Source organism: Scyliorhinus canicula, chromosome 2, assembly GCF_902713615.1.
Source record: "Scyliorhinus canicula chromosome 2, sScyCan1.1, whole genome shotgun sequence".
Lineage (NCBI taxonomy): Eukaryota > Metazoa > Chordata > Chondrichthyes > Carcharhiniformes > Scyliorhinidae > Scyliorhinus > Scyliorhinus canicula.
In genome coordinates this window covers 107374490-107397811 of record NC_052147.1, presented here as the reverse complement: position 1 = coordinate 107397811, position 23322 = coordinate 107374490, and the positions used below count along the sequence as shown (strand labels likewise).

General features: G+C 52.7%; 1 protein-coding gene across 3 annotated transcripts in view; it reads right to left on the bottom strand.

Moving 5' to 3' along the window:
• The window catches only part of map3k9 (mitogen-activated protein kinase kinase kinase 9), a 241313-nt gene that overhangs the window by 41826 nt on the left and 176165 nt on the right, over nucleotides 1-23322 (bottom strand). For all 3 annotated transcript variants that reach the window (XM_038784498.1, XM_038784516.1, XM_038784508.1), the window contains 4 exons: nucleotides 16009-16157; nucleotides 11998-12173; nucleotides 3710-3950; nucleotides 3075-3197 (listed from right to left, as the gene is read on the bottom strand). In XM_038784498.1, the coding sequence (XP_038640426.1) occupies nucleotides 3075-3197; nucleotides 3710-3950; nucleotides 11998-12173; nucleotides 16009-16157 (689 nt within the window). The remainder of the gene's footprint in view (nucleotides 1-3074; nucleotides 3198-3709; nucleotides 3951-11997; nucleotides 12174-16008; nucleotides 16158-23322) is intronic.

Below are 23322 nucleotides of genomic sequence, written 5' to 3'. Positions count from 1 at the left end.
ACTTGAGGTCCATAGTGGAGAAGACTTTGTATTTCGCGAACTCGTTTACCATGGTGGAAATCCGGGGGAGAGGATACGCGTCCAGTTGTGTAAACCGGTTGATGGTCTGGCTGTAGTCGATGACCATCCGGTTTTTCTCCCCAGTCCGGACCACCAGCACTTGGGATTGCCAGGGACTGTCGCTGGCATCGATGACCCCTTCCTTCAGCAACCTCTGGACCTCGGACCTGATGAAGGTCCGGTCCTGGGCGCTGTACCATCTGCTCCGGGTTGGGACGGGTTTGCAATCGGGGGTGAGATTAGCAAACAAGGAGGGGGGGGTCCACTTTGAGGGACGCGAGGCTGCAGACAGTGAGGGGGGTATAGGGCCGCCGAATTGGAAGGTCAAGCTCTGCAGGTTGCACTGGATGTCCAGTCCTAGGAGTGCCGGTGCGCAAAGGTCGGGGAGGTTAAGGAGTTTACAATTTTTAAAGACCTTCCCTTGGACCGTGAGGTCCGCGATGCAGCACCCGGTGATACGGACGGAGTACGAACCGGAGGCTTACCCGATTTTGTGTTTTACAGGGTGGACAGGGAGCGCGCAGCGTCTTACCGTGGCAGGGTCCAGCAGGCAGCCCATATTGTGCCCGTTGAGGTGGATAGTGTCGTCGTCTTGGCGAGCGAGCGTGGACAAGATGGCGGCGCCCGCAGGACCCTCGTGGTTGCTGGGGGCGGGGTTAGCGGTGCCGGCGGGCCGATCGGAGCGGCTGAGAACGGGGGCAGAGGGGCGCGCAGGCTGGGCGCAGGGGCCCGGGGAGATTGGCGCGGTGCGCTGGAAGGGGCCGGAAGAGGAGGAGAGGTGCGCAAGCCGGGCGCAGGGGCCCGGGGGGAGAGATTGGCGCGGTACGCTAGAATGGCCCGCAAGGGCCCGGAGGAGATCCCCGGTCGCTGCGCGGCACAGCAGCGACCGATTTGGCCTGGCAGACCAATGAAAAATGGCCCTTCTTCCCGCAGCTCTTACAGAGGGCGGAATGGGCCGGGCAGCGCGGGCGAGTGTATTTGGCGAACCCACAGAAATAGCAGCGGGGCCCTGCAGACTTGTCGGGGCGTCCCGCGGTGCAGGCCTGGGGGGGGTCGGGCACGGCGGATGGCAGTGGGGAAGCGTGCCAGGAGACCCAGGGCGCTGCAGTGCGGCTGGGGACAGAGGCGCGAGCGTTTAAGTCGGCGACCTCCGGGGAGGTGGAGAGAGTCCATGCTTCAGTTAGGCTGAGGTCGTCTTTTTCCAGCATCCGCTGGCGGATAGCGGCGGACTGCATCCCAGCCACGTAAGCATCTCTGATCAAAAGTTCCATGTGCTCAGTGGCTGAAACTTGGAGGCAGGTGCAATTCCTCCCCAGGACAGCGGGGGCCTGGGAAAAATCGTCTACGGACTCACCAGGGAGCTGTTGTCTGGTAGCCAGCAGATGTCGGGTGAACACTCGGTTTGCCGGCTTAAGAAAATGTCCTTTCACCTTATCCATGGCCGCGTCGTACTCTTTTTCTTCCCCTATCATCACGTAGGCCGCCATGCCCACAATGGAATGGAGAATATGAAGCTTCTGTGCCATGGTGGGGGGACTGCTTGCGGACGCCAGGTAGCCATCGAAACACGCCAGCCAATGTTTGAAGATTTCCGATGCGTTCTGAGTTTGCGGGCTGATGCGGAGGCATTTGGGCTTGATCCGGAGCTTCATCTTCAAATTTCTAGTAGATTAAATTGATGTACCATCAATTGAACACGAGACGAGTTGCTGGACAAAAGTATGGCTTTAATCAGCTAGATGTTAGCCCTGCGGTCGATTACAGTAAATGGACGACCGCCGGGAGTACTGGGTATTTATACCCCACCCTGGAGGCGGGGTTAACTCAGCCTCTCGACCAATCGGGGAGCCGTCACATGACTGGTCACAACCAACCGGTCAAGAGGCACATGACCGAACAGGGCCAATGGTAAGCCGGTGTTCTGCACCAATGGCAGGCAGCTATGCTAATCATACCACCACACCGTTGTCATAATTTAGAATCGATTTAATCTCAATGTTCTATTTATACTTTTTCCCCCTTTCCCACAGTATCAGCAGCAGGTCAGCATTGAAGGTGAGGGAGGTTTTTCCACAGATGTTGTGATGATAAACAAGTTGAGACAGACTGCTGGCTTTTCCTCCTTCTCTGAAAGTCTCTGGGCTGCTTTGCACCTGTAGACAGCACCATCTAGTGTCCTTAAGGAGAACTGGCAAATCAAGGCTAGTCAGATCTGCTTAGTCCACTCCCAGAGAGCCAAACCTGCCTCATAAGTGGTACTGGAAGCTTCTTGGGAGTGGCAACCTGCGAGGCATTCACTATTAGTGGAGAGCATATACTTAGGAGTGTGTAGTGACAGGGAGACAGTTTGAGACTGTTAAACATAAGTATAAATCTCTAAGAGTGTAATTTTGACGCACCTGCAGCCATACGTTTTAGAGTATATGTGAAAACTTTCAACACAAGTTTTGTTTTTAATTTAAGCAGTTGGATAGAGTTTTGGCAATAGTAAAGATGTCTGGAATTTGTACTTTCTCCCCGTGCCTGCGTGTTTCCTGCGGATGCTCCGGTTTCCTCCCACAGTCCAAAGATGTGCAGTTTAGGTGGATTGGCCATGATAAATGGCTTCTTAGTGTCCAAGGATGTGTAGGTTAGGTGGGTTTATGGGGATACATCAAGCGAGTGGGCTTTGGTAGGGTGCTCTTTTGGCGGATTCGTGCAGGCTTGATGGGCTGAATGGCCTCCTTCTGTGCTGTAGGAATTCAATGGTTGTCAGTGAGAAAAAAATTGGTTGTAGCCCAGGTATCATTAATGTTAACCATTTATTTAACAGTTTGATATTGATGTATTAAGTGACATCAATATTATATTGTGTAACAAGTAGTGAGGTACATAGCACAAGCTGGCCTGGCAAATTCTGATGAATATCAAACTATCTTTGCTGACTTTTAAAATGGTTACATTTGGAATAAATTTGGAAGCAAAACATTTGCCCCACAAGGAACAGCTTCACACAAAAGCCACTTAGTACTCACACTGGATTACCCTGAGTCGCGGGATGACGGTGGGGCTTGCTGGAGGGCTTGAACTGCTGCTGATCAGACTCTTCCTCTTGTCCTTAGTGGGAGAGGCCTGCACGCTGATTTTGTGCTGGAAATCTACGGAAAATTTGAAGGCCAAAAGAATTCAGCAACAGCTGGAGAGAGTTGGGAACAGGCAACGGAAAAGAGGGGATTGCGGCAGAGAGCAGGCAGAAACGGGCGCGAGGAATGGGGAGATTTAAGAGTGATGACCTGCCTTTCAAAGTCTTGACCACTTTTTTTTTTTTAAGATTTTTTTTATTTTAGAGTACCCAATTATTTTTTTTTCCCAGTTAAGGGGCAATTTAGTGTGGCCAATCTGCCTAACCTGCACATCTTTGGGTTGTGGGGGCGAAACCCACACGCAGACATGGGAGAATGTGCAAACTCCACACCGGCAGTGACCCAGGGACGGGATTCGAACCCGGTCCTCAGCGCCACAGTCTCAGTGCTAACCACTGCGCCACATGCTGCCCCGGTCACTTTCACTCGCATTCTCCTTCACTGAACATGTGAAACGCCCAGTGAGCTGCTTGGGTGAGGAGGTAGGGACAGTTCTGAATCAGGAGAATCAATAAGTTGTTACCTACCGGATGGAAGGCTGATCCGGTTGCCGTCCTTGAGTTTGAGCCTGCTCTTCTTGAAGTTGCCTTTGCGTTTCTTCACCTTGGGCTTCTCCTGGTGTAGCTGGTGAAAGATGATGTTGAGCTCTCGCTCCAGGATGTCGATCTCTCGCTCGGCCAGCTCCTGCTCCCGACGCCGCAGCAGCTCCTCCTGGTTCTTCTGCTGCAGGGCAGCGCGAGACAGCTCTTCCTCCCAGGTCCGCAGTTCCTGGTCAACACAGATATTCATTTCATGACAGTTGAGGCCGACCAACAAACACAGTACATTTGGCCAGGTTAACACTCAGCGCTAGATGCTGTTCCTGCTTCCTCTCATACTGGACACAGCTCCGAGCACCGGGCATACAAGCAGATAAATGTTGCGTTACAATCATGCACGAGGTTTAACAGGGAGAGCCTGCAGCGTAACCTGTATGCCATTTGTATTCAACAGGCTGTTTCATCGACCAAAATTCATTTCATTTCCCGCAAATGCAACTCAGAAGGCACGATTTACTGGCCGTCTCCCTCTGGAATCAGAGCGGGTAGGGGCCAGCAGATCCTGGGAGAGGCCATCCCTGGGATTCCGGATGGCCATTACACCTAGCGAGATCTAACCAGATCTCGCGGGACATCGCAATCTGGGTCCTGCCCACACAGGGCAAGGCCCCGTCTCACACAGTGAGGTGAGTTTAAAAACTGACTTAGCCGTGCTGACACCTGATCGAGCGGCCACCCAGCATCTATCGGCCTCGCCGAGGAGATCCTCGCCAAGTGTCAATTAGTACTGGTGCCCACATATGAGGACTAGGCATACCGGCACTTGGGAGGGTCTTCAGGCGATCAGAGGGCCCTGGTTGGTTGACCTCTGGCCAGACTGGCATCCTGGCACTGCTGTCACATGGGAACCGAGGCACTGCCAGCTTGGCACCCTGGTAGTGCCACATGGGCAACCTGCTAGTACCACATGGGTGCCCAGGTGGCACTGCCTTGCTAGAAGGGTGTCAGTGCCAAAGTGCCAATTTGCCATTTTGCCCATGCTGGGAATTGGGCCTGGAAGTGCCCTGTCAGCATGTGGATCAAGGGCCCCCAACAGGTGTGCTGGGGGCTCTGGGGGTCACGTTGGAGGGTTGAGAGATCTGGGCACCGTTTAAAAATGACTACCTGATCGCTTCCTGCACTGAGAAACTCCACTCATCGGAGTTCCTAAGTGCGGGATCGACGCTAAGTGTGGCCTCGGTGGGGGGGCGGGGTGTGTTTTCCCCTCCGGGGCCTGAAGTAGCAACAGAGTGCTATCAGATAGTTACAAGCGCAGGGGGCAACACCCGTTAATACCACTCAAGACAGACTCTGATTTATTTTGGTTAGATCATAAAGTACCACAAAACTGTGGAGTATGTGATTTCAATCCACGCTTGGTGACCACTTTATCTTTTTGCTTATTCTTTTCAACCTTCATGCCATCCTTCACTGAGATCTCTGGATCCTGGCTTGGTCATTACGTATAACTATGGTGCCTCTGAGGGACTCCCTGCGATTGAACAGGAGCTGACACTCCTTTGCTGCCACCTCTCCAGTTAAGGTTAGCGGGGCAGAGTTGGACAGTGTAATCACTCCCATAGCACCTTTGAATAGGTTAGAAAAAAAAACTTGCATTTCGGTAGCACCTTTCACAACTACTGGACATCATGCAAACCAATGTAGGCTTTTGAAGTGTGTTATAGTAATGTATAAAAACAGCAACCAATGTGCGAACAGCAACCTCCCACAAATAGCAATGTGATAATAACAGATCATTTGTTTTGGTGATATTGAGGGATAATTATTGGCCAGGACACTGGGGATAACTCCCCGGTTCTTCTGCAAACTAGTACCACAGGATCGTTTACATCCACCCGGACAGGTAGATTGGACCTCGCTTTAAAAGTCTCACCTGAAAGACGGTGTGGCACCTTCGACAGTGCCACGCTCCGCCAGTACTGCGCAGGAGTGTCAGCGTTGATTTTCTTTGCTAAAGCTTGAGGCCGGAATTCTCGGCCCCCGCAGTGTAGGGTGGCTTAAGTAGCGGGAGTAGAGAATCCTGCCGCCAGCAAATGGCGTGCCACTAAGAAATACACTAAGGAAACGGAAAATCCTGCTCCTAAACTATTACTTGAGACCAGTAATTTCTCACACAATGGGCAAGAATGCTACCAACCGGGCCACAATTGAAATGTATTGAACTGTGTGCAGGGAGGGTCCAAGAGGCAAATTAACAGAACACCAAAATCCCTGGCTGCTGATTATAATCTAGGTAGAGGTTGCTTCCTGATGCACCATCGATTGCACGTGAGGCGAGTGATTTACCAATGTCAGGCTTTAATTAACTAGAACACAGCCTGGCGATCATCTACAGTGGAAAGGGACGATCGTCAGGCTTCTGAGCATTTATACCTCGTTGATAGAGGCGTGGTTAACTCAGCCTCTTGGCCAATCGGTCGAGAGGCACATGACCGACCAGGGCCAATGGTAAGCCGACGTTCTGGCCCAATGGCAGACGAGTATGCAGATCATATCATCACATTCACCCCTTATGGAGAAGGAAGGCGGGGGGGGGGGGTGTGAACGAGACCCGGGGTGGGGGGGGGGGGGGGAGGGGGGGGTGAAGAACTGATGATATGAGTAGCCGTCGGGAGAATAATTTTCTCTCCGTACCCTTGTCGAATTTGGGGGCTTGCCACTGGCCCAGACATAACAATATTTACAAAAGGAAGTCCATGGGACCGTAGAACTCTAGAAGGATTCGATCAGTCGTTTGGTGGTCCTTGACGTCCTGGCCGAGCGCCGTAGTGGAGGAGGTGTCGTCGGATCGGCTGATGGTCCTGCTGATGTCCTGGAGTCCGGGAGCGATAGACTTCGAGTAGTCTCCGTCACCTGAGCTGGCCGCGGAGACGCCATGGATGAGGGATGGGGAAGCTGAGTGGGGTGCTGGGGTGAAAAAGGGGAGGGGGGGTCTGTGGTGGGGGGGGGCTGCATGCCGGCGGGTGCCAGGTCCCGGAGGGAGACCGTGTCCTGCCGACCGTCGGGGTGCTCCACATACGCGTACTGCGGGTTAGCGTGGAGTAACTGGACATGCTCCACCAACGGGTCGGACTTGTGCACCCGCACATGCTTCCGGAGCAAGATGGGTCCGGGGGTGACCAGCCACGTCGGGAGAGGGGATCCGGAGGACAACTTCCTGGGGAAAACAAGAAGACGTTCATGAGGTGTCTGATTAGTAGCAGTACAGAGCAGTGAGCGGATAGAGTGCAGCGCATCGGGGAGCACCTCTTGCCATCGGGAAATAGGGAGATCTCTGGACCGGAGGGCCAGTAGTATGGTCTTCCAGATGGTACCATTCTCCCGCTCGACCTGTCCGTTACCCCGAGAGTTATAGCTGGTCGTCCTGCTAGAGGCGATGCCCCTGTCGAGCAGGAATTGACGCAGCTCGTCGCTCATAAATGAGGACCCCCGGTCGCTGTGAATGTACTCGGGGTAGCCAAACAGGGAGAAGATGGAGAGGAGGGCCTTAATGACGGTCGATGTGGTCATGTCGGGACAGGGAATGGCAAAGGGGAAGCGGGAGTGTTTGTCGACAACCGCCAGGAAGTAAATGTTGCGGTTGTTAGAGGGAAGGGGCCCCTTGAAGTCAATGCTGAGACGTTCAAAGGGGGGGGATGCTTTGATCAGGTGTGCGCGCTCGGGGCGGTAGAAGTGCGGTTTGCACTCGGCGCAGATGTGGCAGTCACGGGTTACTGTCCTGACTTCCTCGATAGAGTAGGGCAGGTTGCGGGCCTTAATGAAGTGATATAGGCGGGTCACCCCTGGATGGCAGAGGTCCGCGTGGAGGGAGCAGAGGCGGTCTATCTGCGCGCTGGCGCAGGTACCGCGGGACAGGGCATCGGAAGGCTCATTGAGCTTCCCAGGACGATACAAGATATCATAGTTGTACGTGGACAACTCGATCCGCCACCGTAAAATCTTGTCATTTTTTATCTTGCCCCTTTGTGCATTATCAAACATGAAGGCTACTGACCGTTGGTCTGTGAGGAGGGTAAACCTCCTGCCGGCCAAATAGTGCCTCCAATGTCGCACGGCTTCGACTATGGCCTGGGCTTCCTTTTCCACAGAGGGGTGGCGGAGTTCGGAAGCCTGGAGGGTTCTGGAGAAGAAGGCCACGGGTCTGCCCGCTTGGTTCAGGGTGGCCGCCAGAGCTACTTCAGATGCGTCGCTCTCGACCTGGAAGGGGAGGGCCTCGTCGATGGCGCGCATCGTGGCCTTTGCGATGTCCGCTTTGATGCGGCTAAAGGCCTGACAGGCCTCCGTCGACGGCGGGAAGGTCGTGGTTTGCATGAGGGGATGGGCCTTGTCCGCGTAGTTGGGAACCCATTGGGCGTAGTATGCGAAAAACCCCAGGCAGCGTTTGAGAGATTTGGGGGTATTGGGGAGAGGGAGTTCCATCAGGGGGCGCATGCGTTCGGGATCGGGGCCTATCACTCCGTTACGCACTACGTAGCCGAGGATGGCTAGGCGGTCGGTGCTGAACACGCATTTATCCTTATTGTACGTGAGGTTAAGGAGTTTTGCGGTTTGGAGGAATTTCTGGAGGTTAGCGTCATGGTCCTGCTGGTCGTGGCCGCAGATGGTGACATTATCAAGGTACGGGAAGGTAGCCTGTAATCCGTACTTGTCGACCATTCGGTCCATCTCCCGTTGGAAGACCGAGACCCCATTCGTAACACCAAACGGAACCCTAAGGAAGTGGTAGAGGCGCCCATCAGCCTCGAACGCGGTGTACAGTCGGTCACTCGCGCGGATGGGGAGCTGGTGGTAAGCGGACTTAAGGTCCACAGTTGAGAAGACCTTGTATCTCGCGATCTCGTTTACCATGGTAGAGATACGGGGGAGAGGATACGCGTCCAGTTGCGTAAACCGATTGATGGTTTGGCTGTAATCGATGACCATCCGGTTTTTCTCCCCCGTCCGGACCACCAGCACTTGGGCTCGCCAGGGACTGTTGCTGGCCTCGATGACCCCTTCCGTCAGCAACCTCTGGACCTCGGACCTGATGAAGGATCGGTCCTGGGCGCTGTACCGTCTGCTCCGTGTGGCGACGGGTTTGCAATCGGGGGTGAGGTTAGCAAACAGGGAGGGAGGGTCCACTTTGAGGGACGCGAGGCTGCAGACAGTGAGGGGGGTATAGGGCCGCCAAATTGAAAAGTCAAGCTCTGCAGGTTGCACTGGAAGTCCAGTCCTAGGAGTGCCGGTGCGCAAAGGTCAGGGAGGACAAGGAATTTATAATTTTTAAAAACCTTCCCTTGGACCGTGAGGTCCGCGATGCAGCACCCGGTGATGTGGACGGAGTGCGAACCTGAGGCTAAACCGATTTTGCGTGTTACGGGATGGACAGGGAGCGCGCAGCGTCTTACCGTGTCAGGGTGAACGAAGCTTTCCATGCTCCCGGAGTCCAGCAGGCAGTCCGTCTTGTGGCCGTTGAGGTGGATCAGCGTAGTCGTTTTGGCGAGCGTGCGTGGATGAGACTGGTCGAGCTGAACGGCCGCGAGCCGTGGAGAAAATTCGTCGTCGCTGTCCGATTCCATGCTGGAGGGACCTTGCGTGGCAGATGTGGAAGTCGGTGGCCAGGATCCATATGTGGGGTGAACGGCCGCGAGCCGTGGAGAAAATCCGTCGTCGCTGTCCGATTCCATGCTGGAGGGACCTTGCGTGGCAGATGTGGAAGCCGGTGGCCAGGATCCCCAGGTGAGGTCTGTTCCCCAAGATGGCGGCGACCAGGACCCGCACGTAGGGTCGGGGCCCCAAGATGGCGGCGCCCAGGACCCGCACGTGGGGTCGGCACCCCAAGATGGCGGCGCCCAGGAAGCCCTCGTGGCCGCTGGAGGCGGAGCTAGCGTTGCCGGCGCTGTGAGCGGAGAGGCGCGCAGGCCGGCTCCAGGACACCGGCTAGGTGCATCAGCTGTGGGAGGAGGTAAGGCGCGCGGACCGGGTGCGGGGGGCTGGGGGCGGGGGGAGCCGAGTCGCGCTGCGGGCAGGCAGGGACCGGGGGGGCCCGGAGAGGCGAGCCGGTCGGGCGCCGGGGCCCGGGGGTGGGGGGAGCCGGGGTCCGGGAGCAGGGGAAGCAGGGCCGCTGCGGGCAGGCAGGGGGGCCCGGAGAGGCGAGCCGGTCGGGCGCCGGGGCCCGGGGGGAGAAACGTGCGCGGCGGGCAGGCAGAGGCCTGGAGGGGCCGGGGAGGTGCGCATGTCGGCCGGCGGGGCGCGAGTCGGGAGCGGCTGGAGGGGCCCTGGAGGAGAGAGGGAGGCACACAGGCCGTTTGCAGAGGCCTGGGGGAGGGGGGGGAAAGAGTGCTGTGCAGGTTCCAGAAACGCTGCATCCAACGTTTTGGCCTGGCAGACCGTGGAGTAGTGGCCCTTCTTCCCGCAGCTCTTAGAGGGCGGAGCGGGCTGGGCAGCGCGAGCGAGGGTGCTTAGCGTACCCACAAAAGTAGCAGCGGGGCCCCGCGGATTTATCAGGTCGCCCCGCGGCACAAGCCTGAGGGAGGCCGGGAGCGGTGGGTAGCTGGTGGGAAGCGTGCCAGGAGGCGGCCTGGCCAGGGTCATAGGTGCGAGCGCTTAGATCTGCGACCTCCAGGGAGGCGGAGAGAGTCAGCGTCTCCGTTAAACTGAGTTCGTCTCTTTCCAGCATCCGCTGGCGGATCACGGGAGACAGTATCCCAGCCATGTAAGCGTCTCTGACGAGTAGCTCCATGTGCTCTGTAGCGGACACCGCTTCACAGGCGCAACCTCTCCCCAGGGCACAGAGGGCCCGGGCGTATTGGTCTAGAGACTCACCGGGGACCTGTTTTCTGGTGGCCTGCAGATGTCGAGCGAATACCCTGTTGATCGGTTTGATGAATTGTCCTTTTAGCTTTTGTATAGCGTCATCATAATCTGTTTCGTCTTCGATTATTGAGTAAGCGTCAATACCCACGCTGGAGTGGAGGACGTGCAGCTTCTGTGCCCCGGTGGGGGGGGTGGTTGTAGATGCCAGGAACCCTTCGAGGCAAGTCAGCCAGAGTTTGAAAAGTTCTGTAGAGTTCGGAGTTTGCGGGCTGATGCGGAGGCATTCGGGCTTGATGCGGAACTCCATCTTCAAAGTTGTAGTTAATTAAATTGATGCACCATCGATTGCACGTGAGGCGAGTGATTTACCAATGTCAGGCTTTAATTAACTAGAACACAGCCTGGCGATCGTCTACAGTGGAAAGGGACGATCGTCAGGCTTCTGAGCATTTATACCTCGTTGATAGAGGCGTGGTTAACTCAGCCTCTCGGCCAATCGGTCGAGAGGCACATGACCGACCAGGGCCAATGGTAAGCCGACGTTCTAGCCCAATGGCAGACGAGTATGCAGATCATATCATCACACTTCCCAATACTTCCGGCTGTGATATATGGTACCACTATTGGTTCTATTCGGTATAGTTTTAACCGAGTACAAACAGGTGTGTCAAAACTGAGACCTTGCTGGTCCATATTAATCACTATCACATAGCATTAGCTCACCTAGGTAATGAGGGAAAGATAAAGGAATAAAGTGAATACATCGAAGAATTCAACATTTAATCAAGTAAAATAGAATATTTTGAAGAAAGTATGGAACATTTGTACTTCCAAATGAATGAAAGTTGTACCTCATTTGCTCTCAATTGAGAAGCGATGGTCTGTTCTCAGAATAGGAGACTGCATTTTATATGCCCCCACCATGTATGTTTTGGGTTGTGTGGGGGCGGGGGAGAGACAAGGAAAACAAGAAACCCACTGTCTTTCCGCCCACACAGAGTTCAGCCCAATAGTTTGGGGAGGGGGAAGGGGGTTGGACCCAACCCATTTGCCCACCCTCCATATTTAAATAAATTATTTAGGGTCAATTGAGCTTGTTTACCTACCCTAAAAATTGGTTACCTTCAGGGTCTTGCAGATCGGGGAGGCAGTCCTCCTCAGACAGAATTCCCCTGTCTTCCTACCCTCTGCTGCATTAAACCTATCAACCCGGTTGGAGGGAGAGAGGGAGGAAGTAAAGCGAGGGAGGGTGTGGTGCAGTGAGGGAGGGTGTGGTGGAAGGAGGGAGGGAAGGAGTGGTGGAGAGGGAGGGAGTGGTGGGGAGGGAGGGAGGGAGGGAGGGGTGGAGGAAGGCTGAGAGATTGGTAGCGAGGGAGGGAGGGAGGGGAAGAAATCAATGCAGCAAAGTTTAAATGTCCTACCTTCTCCTTTTCCCGAAGTTGATCAAACATTTCCTGGATCTCTTGTTTCCATTCTTCCTGCAAGGAATGGAAAGAATCCTGCGGCATTTCAAAGAAGCCAGATTCCTCGATGGCAGTGAGCTGATCCAAAATGCAGCTGAACGAGGGGCGAGAGTGTGGATCGGCGTTCCAGCAATCTGAAGCAAAGCCACCAAAATTTCTATTCAGTTATTTATTTAATACAAAATGTGTTTCACTTCTCCCGAGGGCTCTCAGCTGAAGGGTTAATCAGTGGACCTGTCTATGGGTCTCAGCTTAGGTCACTTACAAACTGGACGGACCAGGAAACAGCCCAGGGATAGCACCACTTCTAATATTTCCTGCTTTTCTTTTGAAAATTGCCTCGGCATCTCAACTAAAGCAATCTAGGGAAGTTCAGGCATTTGACATGTATTTCACTGTGATGTACCCTGGCGCACAGTTCAATATGCTGCTGGTTTTTGCTATTCAGAGGGTCTGGGACCACCTCCACTTCTCCCCACTCCATCCTCCTGTTGAAAATTGCAATGTGTTCCAGAGGCAGCAGGAGGTAGTGTTGTGCTCTGGGAACACAACCTTACCAGGAACATTCCAGAATCTAGGAATTTTCAATGACTACAATCTATTAATCCACTGCCACCTCGTTTAAAAAAAGAATTATTTCATGGGATGTGACGGCCACGGGAAGAGACCGTATTTGTTCCAATTCTCTTCCCTGTCAGTTTCCATAGCTAGTAATTCCCAGAACAGGCTGCTAGTCTGCTGCCAAGGCTTATAGCTCAAGGGGAGCCACTCCACATCTGGTATGGCTGACAGGAGTCTCTTCCGTTCTTACTGCCAGCTATTGGCCTGTTTGGAAGGATTTGCAGGTCGACACTTAACCTGTTTGGCGGAGTTATGAACGCATCTTCCTTGGCAATCAAGTCTTGGGGTGGGACTCAAACCCGGAGCTTCTGGTTGGGAGGTACGGACACTCACACTGCATGCCACAAGGCCTCCTCTGCTTTTGTTGCCCATCACGAATTACCCTTGAACTGAACATGTCAGAGGGCAGCTAACCGTCACCCACATTTGGAATACTGCATGCAGTTCTGGTCACCACATTACCAGAAGGATGTGGATGCTTCAGAGAGGGTGCAGAGGAGATTCACCAGGATGTTGCTTGGTATGGAGGGTGCTAGCTATGAAGAAAGGTTGAGTAGATTAGGATTGTTTTCATTGGAAAGACGAAGGTCGAGGGGAAACCTGATTGAGGTCTACAAAATTATGAGGGGTATGGACAGGGTGGATAGCAACAAGCTTTTTCCAAGAGTGGGGGTGTCAATTACAAGGGGTCACGATTTCAAGGTGAGAGGGGAAAAGTTTAAGGGAGATGTGTGTGGAAAGTTTTTTACGCAGAGGGTGGTGGGTGCCTGGAATGCTTTGCCAGCGGAGGTGGTAGAGGCGGGTACGATAGCATCATTTAAGATGCATCTGGACAGATATATGAACCGGTGGGAAACAGAGAAAAGTAGACCTTGGAAAATAGGCAAAAGGTTTAGATAAAGGATCTGGATCGGCGCAGGCTGGGAGGGCCGAAGGGCCTGTTCCTGTGCTGTAATTTTCTTTGTTTTCTTTGCTCACATTTCTGTGGAATCATATGTAGACCAGACCGAGCAAGGATGGCAGATTTTCTTCCCTAAAGGACATTAGTAAACCAGATGGATCCTTACAACAATAATAGTTTCATGGTCACCATCGCTGAATACCAACTTTATAATTCTAGATTAATCCATTGAATTTAAATTCCACCAGCTGCTGTGGTGGGTCTTGAACCCATGTCCCTAGGTCATTAGCCAGGACCTCTGGAATGCTAGTCCAGTGACATTACCACCGGCTCAACACCAAGGAAATAGGGCAACAGGGCCAGATGACTAATCAGCTTTTAGTCCTATTCATTTCTCCAATACTTCTTTACTCATATGTTCATTACATTAAGTTGCTAACTCTCATTAGGTCCATGTTTTCCCATTATTTCTGGGTCTTTTTTGCGTCTTCTATAAAATATTTTGTTCACCATCTCAGCCATTCCTTTATCCCTCTTTCTACAGATCGTTGTCTCATCCTCCACGTTCATTTTCACTTCTATCTTTGTTTTCACATACTTGTCGAAGGTATTAACCATCTGTTTTTATATTTCTTGCCAGCCCTCATATTCTATTTTCTCCCTCCAACACGTTTTGGTCATCTTTTGCTGATTTCCAAAAGTCTCTCAATCCTCAGGTTTACTCTGCTTCTTGGCAATATTGTAACCCTCTTCTTTTAATTTCTTGTCATCCTGAACCTTTGGTTAGCCAAAGAGGGATCACTATTTCCATGGCGTTTTTAGTTCTCAATGGGAAACATATTCATCGAGAATTATGAGTGTTTCTTTAACTGCTCAACATTGGTCATCTGCCATCATATCGTTTAATATAGTTTCCTAATCTTTGGACTTCTGACAGCTCGCCCCTCATATCTATGAAACTGGTTTTGGATCTCCCTTTCTAACCTGAATTTTCTCTTTCGAGTCAATCGCAGACCTGCTGAACATTTTAAACGTTTGTTTATTTTAGTTTGGTGCGGCATGGGAGCACAATGGTTAGCACTGTGCTTCACAGTTCCAAGGTCCCTGGTTCGATTCCCGGCTTGGGTCACGGTCTGTGCCGAGTCTGCACGTTCTCCCCATGTTTGTTTGGGTTTCCTCTGGGTGCTCTGGTTTTCTCCCACAGTCCAAAGATATGCAGGTTAGGTGGATTGGCCATGATAAATTGCCCTTTGTGTCCAAAAAAAAAAGGTTGACTCGGGTTACAGGTATAGGGTGATGTGTGGGCTTTTTCAAGGGTCCGGTGCAGACTCAATGGGCTGAATGGCCTTGTTGTGCACTGTAAATTCTACGTAATCTATGTTCTATGTAATCTATGAACAAAGATTTATCCAATGCAAGGTTCAGTGTCACTATAACACTGCTAACTAATGGGAGCAGGAGACTTCCTTTGGAATTTACATCCAGAACTCTCCCCCCAGCTCCAATATATCCCAGTCTACAGGAAATTAACCTACTTACACATACAGGTCATCAATCCTTACTGACACAGCCACCGTACATTAATGAATGAACAGGCACAAGGTCAGCACCCATTTCCGTGGCTAATCTTCCAAGGTGATTGCTAGCGAGGCTGGCGGTTCTAGGCTTGTATGGCACTTCCATTGACCATCTTGTTCTCGCACTCCCTTTATCAAGGACAAAGTTACAGTGCAAGGATAACAATCTTATTGTTCATAGGTCAGAATCTTGGGAGAGAATCCCAGTAGCACAAAACTGAGTGTTTTGCATCGAGCCTGCTCGTTAATGTTGCAGTCCCGTCACAATGAGGTGCAGGCTCTAGTTTTAAGGCAGAGCGGGTGTTACGAATTGGGGAGAGGTTAGGGCATTTTGCTTAAGTATGTATAAGAACTAGTTTCCATCTTTGCACGAGAAGGAAAAGGGAGAATGTGCCTGTGTTCTCCTGGTTTTGTAAATCAACCTGTATGAAGGAAAACCTGCCTCCAAATTCCTCCTTTGCACAGCAAATGAGCAGCGAATTATAACATTTCTCAATACCTTGTCACCATCTCCCACCTTTGTCAAGTTGAAATATTTAAAAAAATGCTCCTCATTCCGCACCATTTGTTCTCCTCAGTCTTAACCTCAATTTTTAATTGGCAGAAAGTAAGTTAGGATATTTTGTACATTAGAATACCACCCTCAGGGCAGCTTTCAATACTACTCTTTAAACAGTAGGAAATATAAAACAACCAAAGATTGAATAAAATATATATTTTTTAAATCCTTCAGCACCAGAAGCAGATCCTTGACAAAGAGCTGAGATGTTGGGATTGTGATCTGTTTCATCTTGTTGCTCATCCTAACCTTTGACGTAATGTGTCGATGACAGAGGGTATTTTCTGCCCCCGTGAAGGAGAGCTCCTTACCTTCCATGAGTTTGCTGAACAGTTCTGGACAAGTGGAAGGAATGGGAAGTGCCAGTTTGTTCATAGCCACCCCGTAGGCCACAGCCAGTCCGTCAATCCCCCTGAACGGAACTTCCCCAGTCAGCAGTTCCCACAGCAACACACCATAGCTGAGGAAAAGGAAAATATTCTCAGTGAGTGCAAAGTATTCAACTGCATAAAAAAATTTGTAACATTTAGCACAACAGGTGTAGAAAATTAGGGGCTGGAATCTAAACTAACATTTTTTTTCTAATGTGACCACACATGAAACAGGTTCAGCACAAAACTGTTTTTCACTGTGGTTTTCTGAAGAACAGCAAGTTTCCTGTGTCAGAGATTCATAGTTTCAGAGGATTTGAAACCTGAAGGATCTGGTTTCTTCTTCTTTAAAAGGAAGTAATTTTATTGAGGCATACAAAACCAGGGATAGAGGGCTGCTGATGTTTGAACACCCTGGTTTAGCACAGAGGGCTAAACAGCTGGCTTGTAATGCAGAACAATGTCAGCAGCACGGGTTCAATTCCCATACCAGCCTCCCCGAAAAGGCGCTGGAATGTGCTGACTAGGGGCTTTTCACAGTAACTTCATTGAAGCCTACTCGTGACAATAAGCGATTATTATTATTACTGTTGACAATAGGGCAAGGGACACATGTTCCAAAACAGTGTCAACTCAGGGTAAATGTTACACATACACACACACATTGGGTGGCATTAAGAGACTTTTGGATGCTGCAATAACAGGGTTGGGCAATATAGTTACTTTTGGATAGATAAGCGGAGTTGGACAAAATCACCTTCCTCACCTATGGTTATTTTGTGAGATAGTGGACGAAATTCTCCATTTGGGAGATCAAGGGCACGATCCTCCGGAAAATTTCTAAGTTCATTTGTGGCGGGTTTTTCAGGGAGTTTCCTGCCAGCTCTGTCGGCGCGTTTCCCACCACTATACAGTGACACATGCCTGCAGGATTTGTCTGGTCTTACAACCAAAATGTCGGCGGCGCCCCGCACCGATTTTCCGTCTGGTGGGGGGCTAACAGCCGCACCACGTAAAGTCCATGGCTTTACATGCGGATACGGTCGCAGAATGGCCAGGTCTATGGCCGTGCGTGTGCACGGCGGCAGCCACGCCGTACAACATGGCGCCAGCTGCGCATGGACCCGGCCTGCCAAAACCTGCCCCCCCCCCGTAACCCCCCTCAAACCACCCCCCACCAGTCCGCCCAGCCTTCATCGAAGCCACCCTACCAGCGGAACGAATCCCCCCCCCCCCCCGGCTCCGCGCTCCGCTACCCCCCCCCCCCCCGCCCTGGCTCCACTCCCACCCCCCCCACCCCCCCGGGCTTCCCCCACCCCCCGATTGTGGCAGCACTGGACACAGGTCCCCAAATGTTGTGACACGGACCCCATGCCGTCAGGGACTCGGCCCATCGGGGGAGGCCCTCAGGTAACGTCCTGAGGCCGTCCCGATGGCATTCGGCATAACTCCTCGAGTACACGTTTTCGAGGGGGTAGAGCATCGGAAACAAGGTGCCGACCCCAATTCCAGCATATAAACGCATTCTCCGGCCAATCGCCAAATGCGATTTCGCCATTGGTGATCGGAGAATCCCGCCCCTAGTCATTGTTTTCGACCCAGGGCAGCTTCTCATCGGTTTAGCTCACACTTAGAATTTGTTTTAGCACTGGGGAGCTGATCTCAAGAGATTGGGCCGCCATTTTGAAAGGGTTCCCCAATCTGTAAGTGAACTTGTGTCCCCCCCCCCCCCCCCGACCCATGAGCAATGTGACGCCCTTCACACACGGGCACGAGCCCACAGCCCCCAAGTGAGGACACCCAGCTATGAGGTGCCTGGGGACCCCCTTCTTTAGGGCCCCCTAACCCTCCTTAGAGCACCCTCCCCCTTTCAGGACCCCCACCCGTCACTTCCCCCAACCTCCCGGAGGCCCCTATTTACCTGCTCTGCACACTCCCATCCTTAAAACATCCCCTCCACCATCATTGCATGGGCATGGCCCCTCTCAACCCCTGACCTTTGGCAGTGCCACCCTGACACTCGGGTACCCTTGCACTTCCACCCTGGCACCCAGACAATGCTTCTGCCAACTTGGCAGTGTCATTCAGGATCCTTGGCAGTGGAAGGGTGCCCATCCGGATGATGGGTCAGCTGGGGTCTGAGGGTTTCCAGAGGGGTGGCCTGGGTGCACTCCCAAATGACCAGAATTTACAGGACACAGTGAGCAGTCAGCAGAGTGAGCAACCAGGGGCATGTAACATGCACCAAATGGTTCTGTTTAAAACAAATACTGCAGCAATGGCAGCCTGGACTTCCGCTGACAGGATGCGCTGAGCAGTTGCACATCAGGTGGATCTCCTCCTACGAACCCAAAAATAAGGCTCTTTTACTCAAAATAGCCCGCTAAAACAGGGATAAAGTATCCCCGCAACCTAACTAACAACAACATGACAGCAACTCCAGAGGCGGCAAAGAGACAAGTAATGGGAAAAGCCAGGAGAGGCAGTGGCCGAACCAGCAGACACACAAAGCGGCGAAGTGCCGGACATGCCAGAACGAGAAGGACCAGTTCACCGCACACAGAGCCCCCCCCTCACCAGAGGGTGGATGGAGGATGTTCCTCTCCAGGGAACTGAGAGAACATAGAGAGGAGGAGACGAAGACTGACTTCCAGGCTCCAGTCAGGATGGTGGTCACGGAGGCCCTGGCGACCATGCAGGTGGGCCTGGACAAGGTAGAGAGGCGACTGAAAGCCCATAGGAACACCATAAAAGAATTAGAAATAGCCTCAAGAGACCACAGTGACCGGATCATCACCCTGGGGAAGGAAATAGTGAGGTTGGGCGCGATGCAGGGGAGTCTGAAAGGGAAGATAGAGGATCAGGAGAACCAGTCACAGTGCAGGAACTTAAGAATAGTGGGCCTGCCGGAACTAATTGAAGGTTGGGACCCCACGGACTATGTGACCCAGACACTGGGCAATCTGGTTTCAAGGGATAGCTTCCCCAACCTGCCAGAAATAGATAGAGCCCATTGGTTGCTCCACCCAAGACCCAAGGCTGGAGAACAGCTGAGGGCAATAATCGCTAAAATGCACCGGGACCAAGACCAGGACAGAATCCTGCTCTGGACAAGGCAGTCAAAGAACTATAACTGGGAAGGTCACCAGATTAGGATCTACCAAGACATTGGGGCTGACCTGGCCAAGCGCTGGGCAAGTTCAACGGGGCAAAGGCAGCCCTGTGCAAAAACAAGGTAACATTTGGGATGCTGTCAAACTCTGGGTAACGTTCCAGGGCAATTCTTCACAGCCCCTGTGGACGCAGACAAATTTATCCTGGAGAAAGGGCTGGAAAAGCAGCAGCAGGGACAGCAGTGAACAGATCAACCAACCCGAAAGACACTTTGCGAGGGACTCCATTGCCCCACTTTAAGGATAGGAGCTTCAGCGTCGGAAGGAAGAGGCAAGGGCAGCAGAGCACAGGAAAGGGTGAGGAGAATGGCAGAGACAGAAACAGATAGTGGGAGAAGGGTGAATATAGAGCGGAATCCAGGAGGGGGCCACCACATTAGCGGAAAAGCTAGCACCAGGAAGCATGAGCAAGAGGGGGTCCACAACGCATCTCCTGCAAGGGAGAGTGCGCCTGTCAATGGGGGGGGGGGGGACGCATCACTAATGGGGAGACAACTAGGGGGAATAAACAGGGGGAAGGGAACACAAGGGGGATAGCAACAGGAAGGCGAGGAAAGGGAGGGGGGAAGAACCATAGGGGAAACCTAAGAACAAGGGTTGTAAGGGCATTAGACTGGCTACAACAGGCCACATGTGGCGACTTGGAACACAAAAGCACCACAAGCAACTACTTTCCCTGGACAAAGGGAAACCCCAGAGTGCAGGGGCTCACCCAAATGGTGTACACACAGTTGGCAGCCATTTTGGGTGGCCCCCTAACAAAGAGAAACCCCGGAGTGCAGGGGCGCGTCCACTAGGTATGTATGGTTGATCACGCGCGGGGGGGGGGGGGCAATAAACCCCCATCAGAATAGTAGCAGAGCCAGAAAAGGTCTTCAAGGAATTTGAGGCCTTCTACCGGGGCTGTACGTCTCTGAGACCCCAGCAATGGGAATGAAATGGTTCCTCAATGGACTGGATATACCAGTTGTCGGGGAGGATAGGAAATGGGGGCTGGAAGCACCACTAGAACTGACGGAAGTCATGGAGGGCATCAACTCCATGCAGTTGGGGAAGGCGGGGGCCTGATCGATTCCTGGCAGGCTTCTCAAAAAGATTTTCAACGGTACTGGCCCCACACCTGCGGGAGATGTCCATGGACTCGCTGGCAAGGCAGATTGTGGTCCTGCAGACCCATTTCGCTGCTAAACATAGACGCAGAAATACTGGCCAAGGTGCTAGCCAAAAGACTGGAGGACTGCGTACCAGAAGTGGTAGCAGAGGAACAAATGGGCTTCATCAAAGGTAGACAGCTAACATCGAACATCAGGCCCCTGCTGATTGCGATAATGACCACACCAGGGAGAAAACACCAGAGCTGATCATCTCCCTGTATGCAGAAAAGGCCTTGACAAAGTTGAATGGAAGTACCTCAGAGAGGTGCTGGAGCGGTTCGGGCTTGGAACAGGGTTCACCGCCTGGGTGAAACTCCAGTACAACGGCACCCATGGTGAGCTCACGGACAAACACCATTAGCTCTAAGAACTTCCAGCTGCACAGAGGCACTAGGCAGGGATGCCCGCTGTCCCCGCTAGCGATCGAACCATTGGCTATTGTGCTCAGGGCGACAAAAAACTGAAAGGGATCTGGAAAGGAGACAGAGAGCACAGAGTCTCGTTCTATGCGGATGATCTGCTCCTCTACATCTCGGACCCGTAAAGCAGCATGGAGGGAATTTTAACAGTTTTTTCAAACTTTGCTTACCTTCTCTCACCCCCTCAACAGCCACGGCACCCAGTCCCCATTTGTAAATACCTTTAGTAATCGTGCCTGCATGACTTCTGCCTGAGGACGGAGCATCGCGGAGGCCTGGAGCATAGTGGGTCAAATGTGCTAATCATATTTAAATGCTTGCAAATGCCGGTTCTGCATGTCATCGCCTGCTCGAGCGCAAACCTCTTCATCGCCACCAGCGTGCATCCGGAGCATGGCACCCGAATCAGCACCGGGCACAGGCATCGATTTTGACCGGACAACTGATTCTCCACCCTAGCGCGGGTCGCATTTGAAACTTCACGAGGAAGGAATTTTGCCCAGTGTCTCACCTTACAATGAATCATTCATATTTACACCAGACTCTGGAAACACCGAGATTTACCACTGAAAGTATCCAGTGCAAAACTATTCTCCAGTGTTTTCTGTACCTCTGAAACACCACTTTAAAATAAACATTGTGCGAGACCTAAAAGTGCCCAATACTGGAGAAGGGAGGAACATACAATTACCACAAAAGTGATTTATGCCGCAAAAACAAAGTGTGGAATGGTGCTATTTTGACATGCCTCACATACTCATCCTGTTTTGATTACACTCCCATGTTTACAACTGCCTCAGTCCTCTCAGACTCCCTCACCCTGACTGAACCCACGTTAGTCTTTCCTGGATTGTGATGTGGGTCAAATGGCTCATGGTCAATATTTTTGAATCATTCTCCAGCCAACAAGGCAATCGATTATTTCACATGGTGTGGGGTGGCGGGCAGCAAGAAGAAGAGAAAACAGAAACAGAAGTTGAAAACTTCTGGGGGTGGCACGGCGGTTGGCACTGCTGCCTCACAGTGCCAGGGACCCGGGTTCAATTCCGGTCTTGGGTCACTGTCGGTGTGGAGTTTGTACCTTCTCCTCGGAGTGCTCCGGTTTCCTCCCACAGTCCAAAGAGAGTCAATAGAATAGATAGTCAATAGAACATTACAGCGCAGTACAGGCCCTTCGGCCCTTGATGTTGCGCCAATCTAAAGCCCATCTACACTATTCCATTATCATCCATATGTTTATCCAATAACCATTTAAATGCCCTTAGTGTTGGCGAGACCACTACTGTTGCAGGCAGGGCATTCCACGCCCTTACTACTCTGAGTAAAGAACCTACCTCTGACATCTATCCTATATCTATCTCCCCTCAATTTAAAGCAATGTCCCCTCGTGCTGGACATCACCATCCGAGGAAAAAGGCTCTCACTGTTCACCCTATCTAATCCTCTGATCATCTTCTACGCCTCTATTAAGTCACCTCTTCACCTTCTTCTCTGTAACAAAAACAGCCTCAAGTCCCTCAGCCTTTCCTCATGAGGGGCGGGATTCGCCGACCCCCCCCGCAGGGTCGAAGAATCGCCAGTGGGCGGCATGAATCCCGCCCCCGCCGAATTCTCCGGCGCCGGAGAATCGTCGGGGGCGGGAATCACGCTGCGCCGGCAGCTCGCAGCGCCATCCCCCAGCGATTCTCCGGCCCGCGATGGGCCGAAGTCCCGCTGGTTCTTTGCCAGTCCCGCTGGCATAGATCAGACTAGGTCCCTTACCGGCGGGACCTGGCGGCATGAGCGGGCTCTGAGGGGGGCGATCTGGCCCCGGGGGGGGGGGGGGGGGGGCACGGTGGCCTGGCCCACAATCGGGGCCCACCGATTCGCGGACGGGCCTGTGCCGTGGGGGCGCTCTTTTCCTATGCGCGACCGTGTCAGCCTCCGCGGTGGCCGACATAAAGGTGAACCCCACCCCCGCGCATGCGCGTCAACCGCTGATGCTACCGTGCATGCGCCGACTTGCGCCGGCCGGTGGAGTCCCTTCGGCCCCGGCTGGCGTTGCGCCAAAGGCCTTCCACGCCAGCCGGCGGGGCGCAAACCACTCCGGCGCCGGCCTAGCCCCTGAAGGTGCAGAGGATTCCGCACCTTTGGGGCGGGCCGACGCTGGAGTGGTTCACGCCATTCTGTCCCGCCGGGATCCTCCGCCCCATCGGGTATGGTGAATCCCGCCCAAGATCTCCCCTCCATACCAGGCAACATCCTGGTAAATCTCCTCTGCACCCTTTCCAATGCTTCCACATCCTTCCTATAATGCGGTGACCAGAACTGCACGCAATACTCCAAATGCGGCTGCACCAAAGTTTTGTACAGCTGCAACATGACCTCATGGCTCTGAAACTCAATCCCTCTACCAATAAAAGCTAACACACCATACGCCTTAACAACCTATCAACCTGGGTGGCAACTTTCAGGGATCTATGTACATGGACACCGAGATCTCTCTGCTCATCCACACTTCCAAGAATC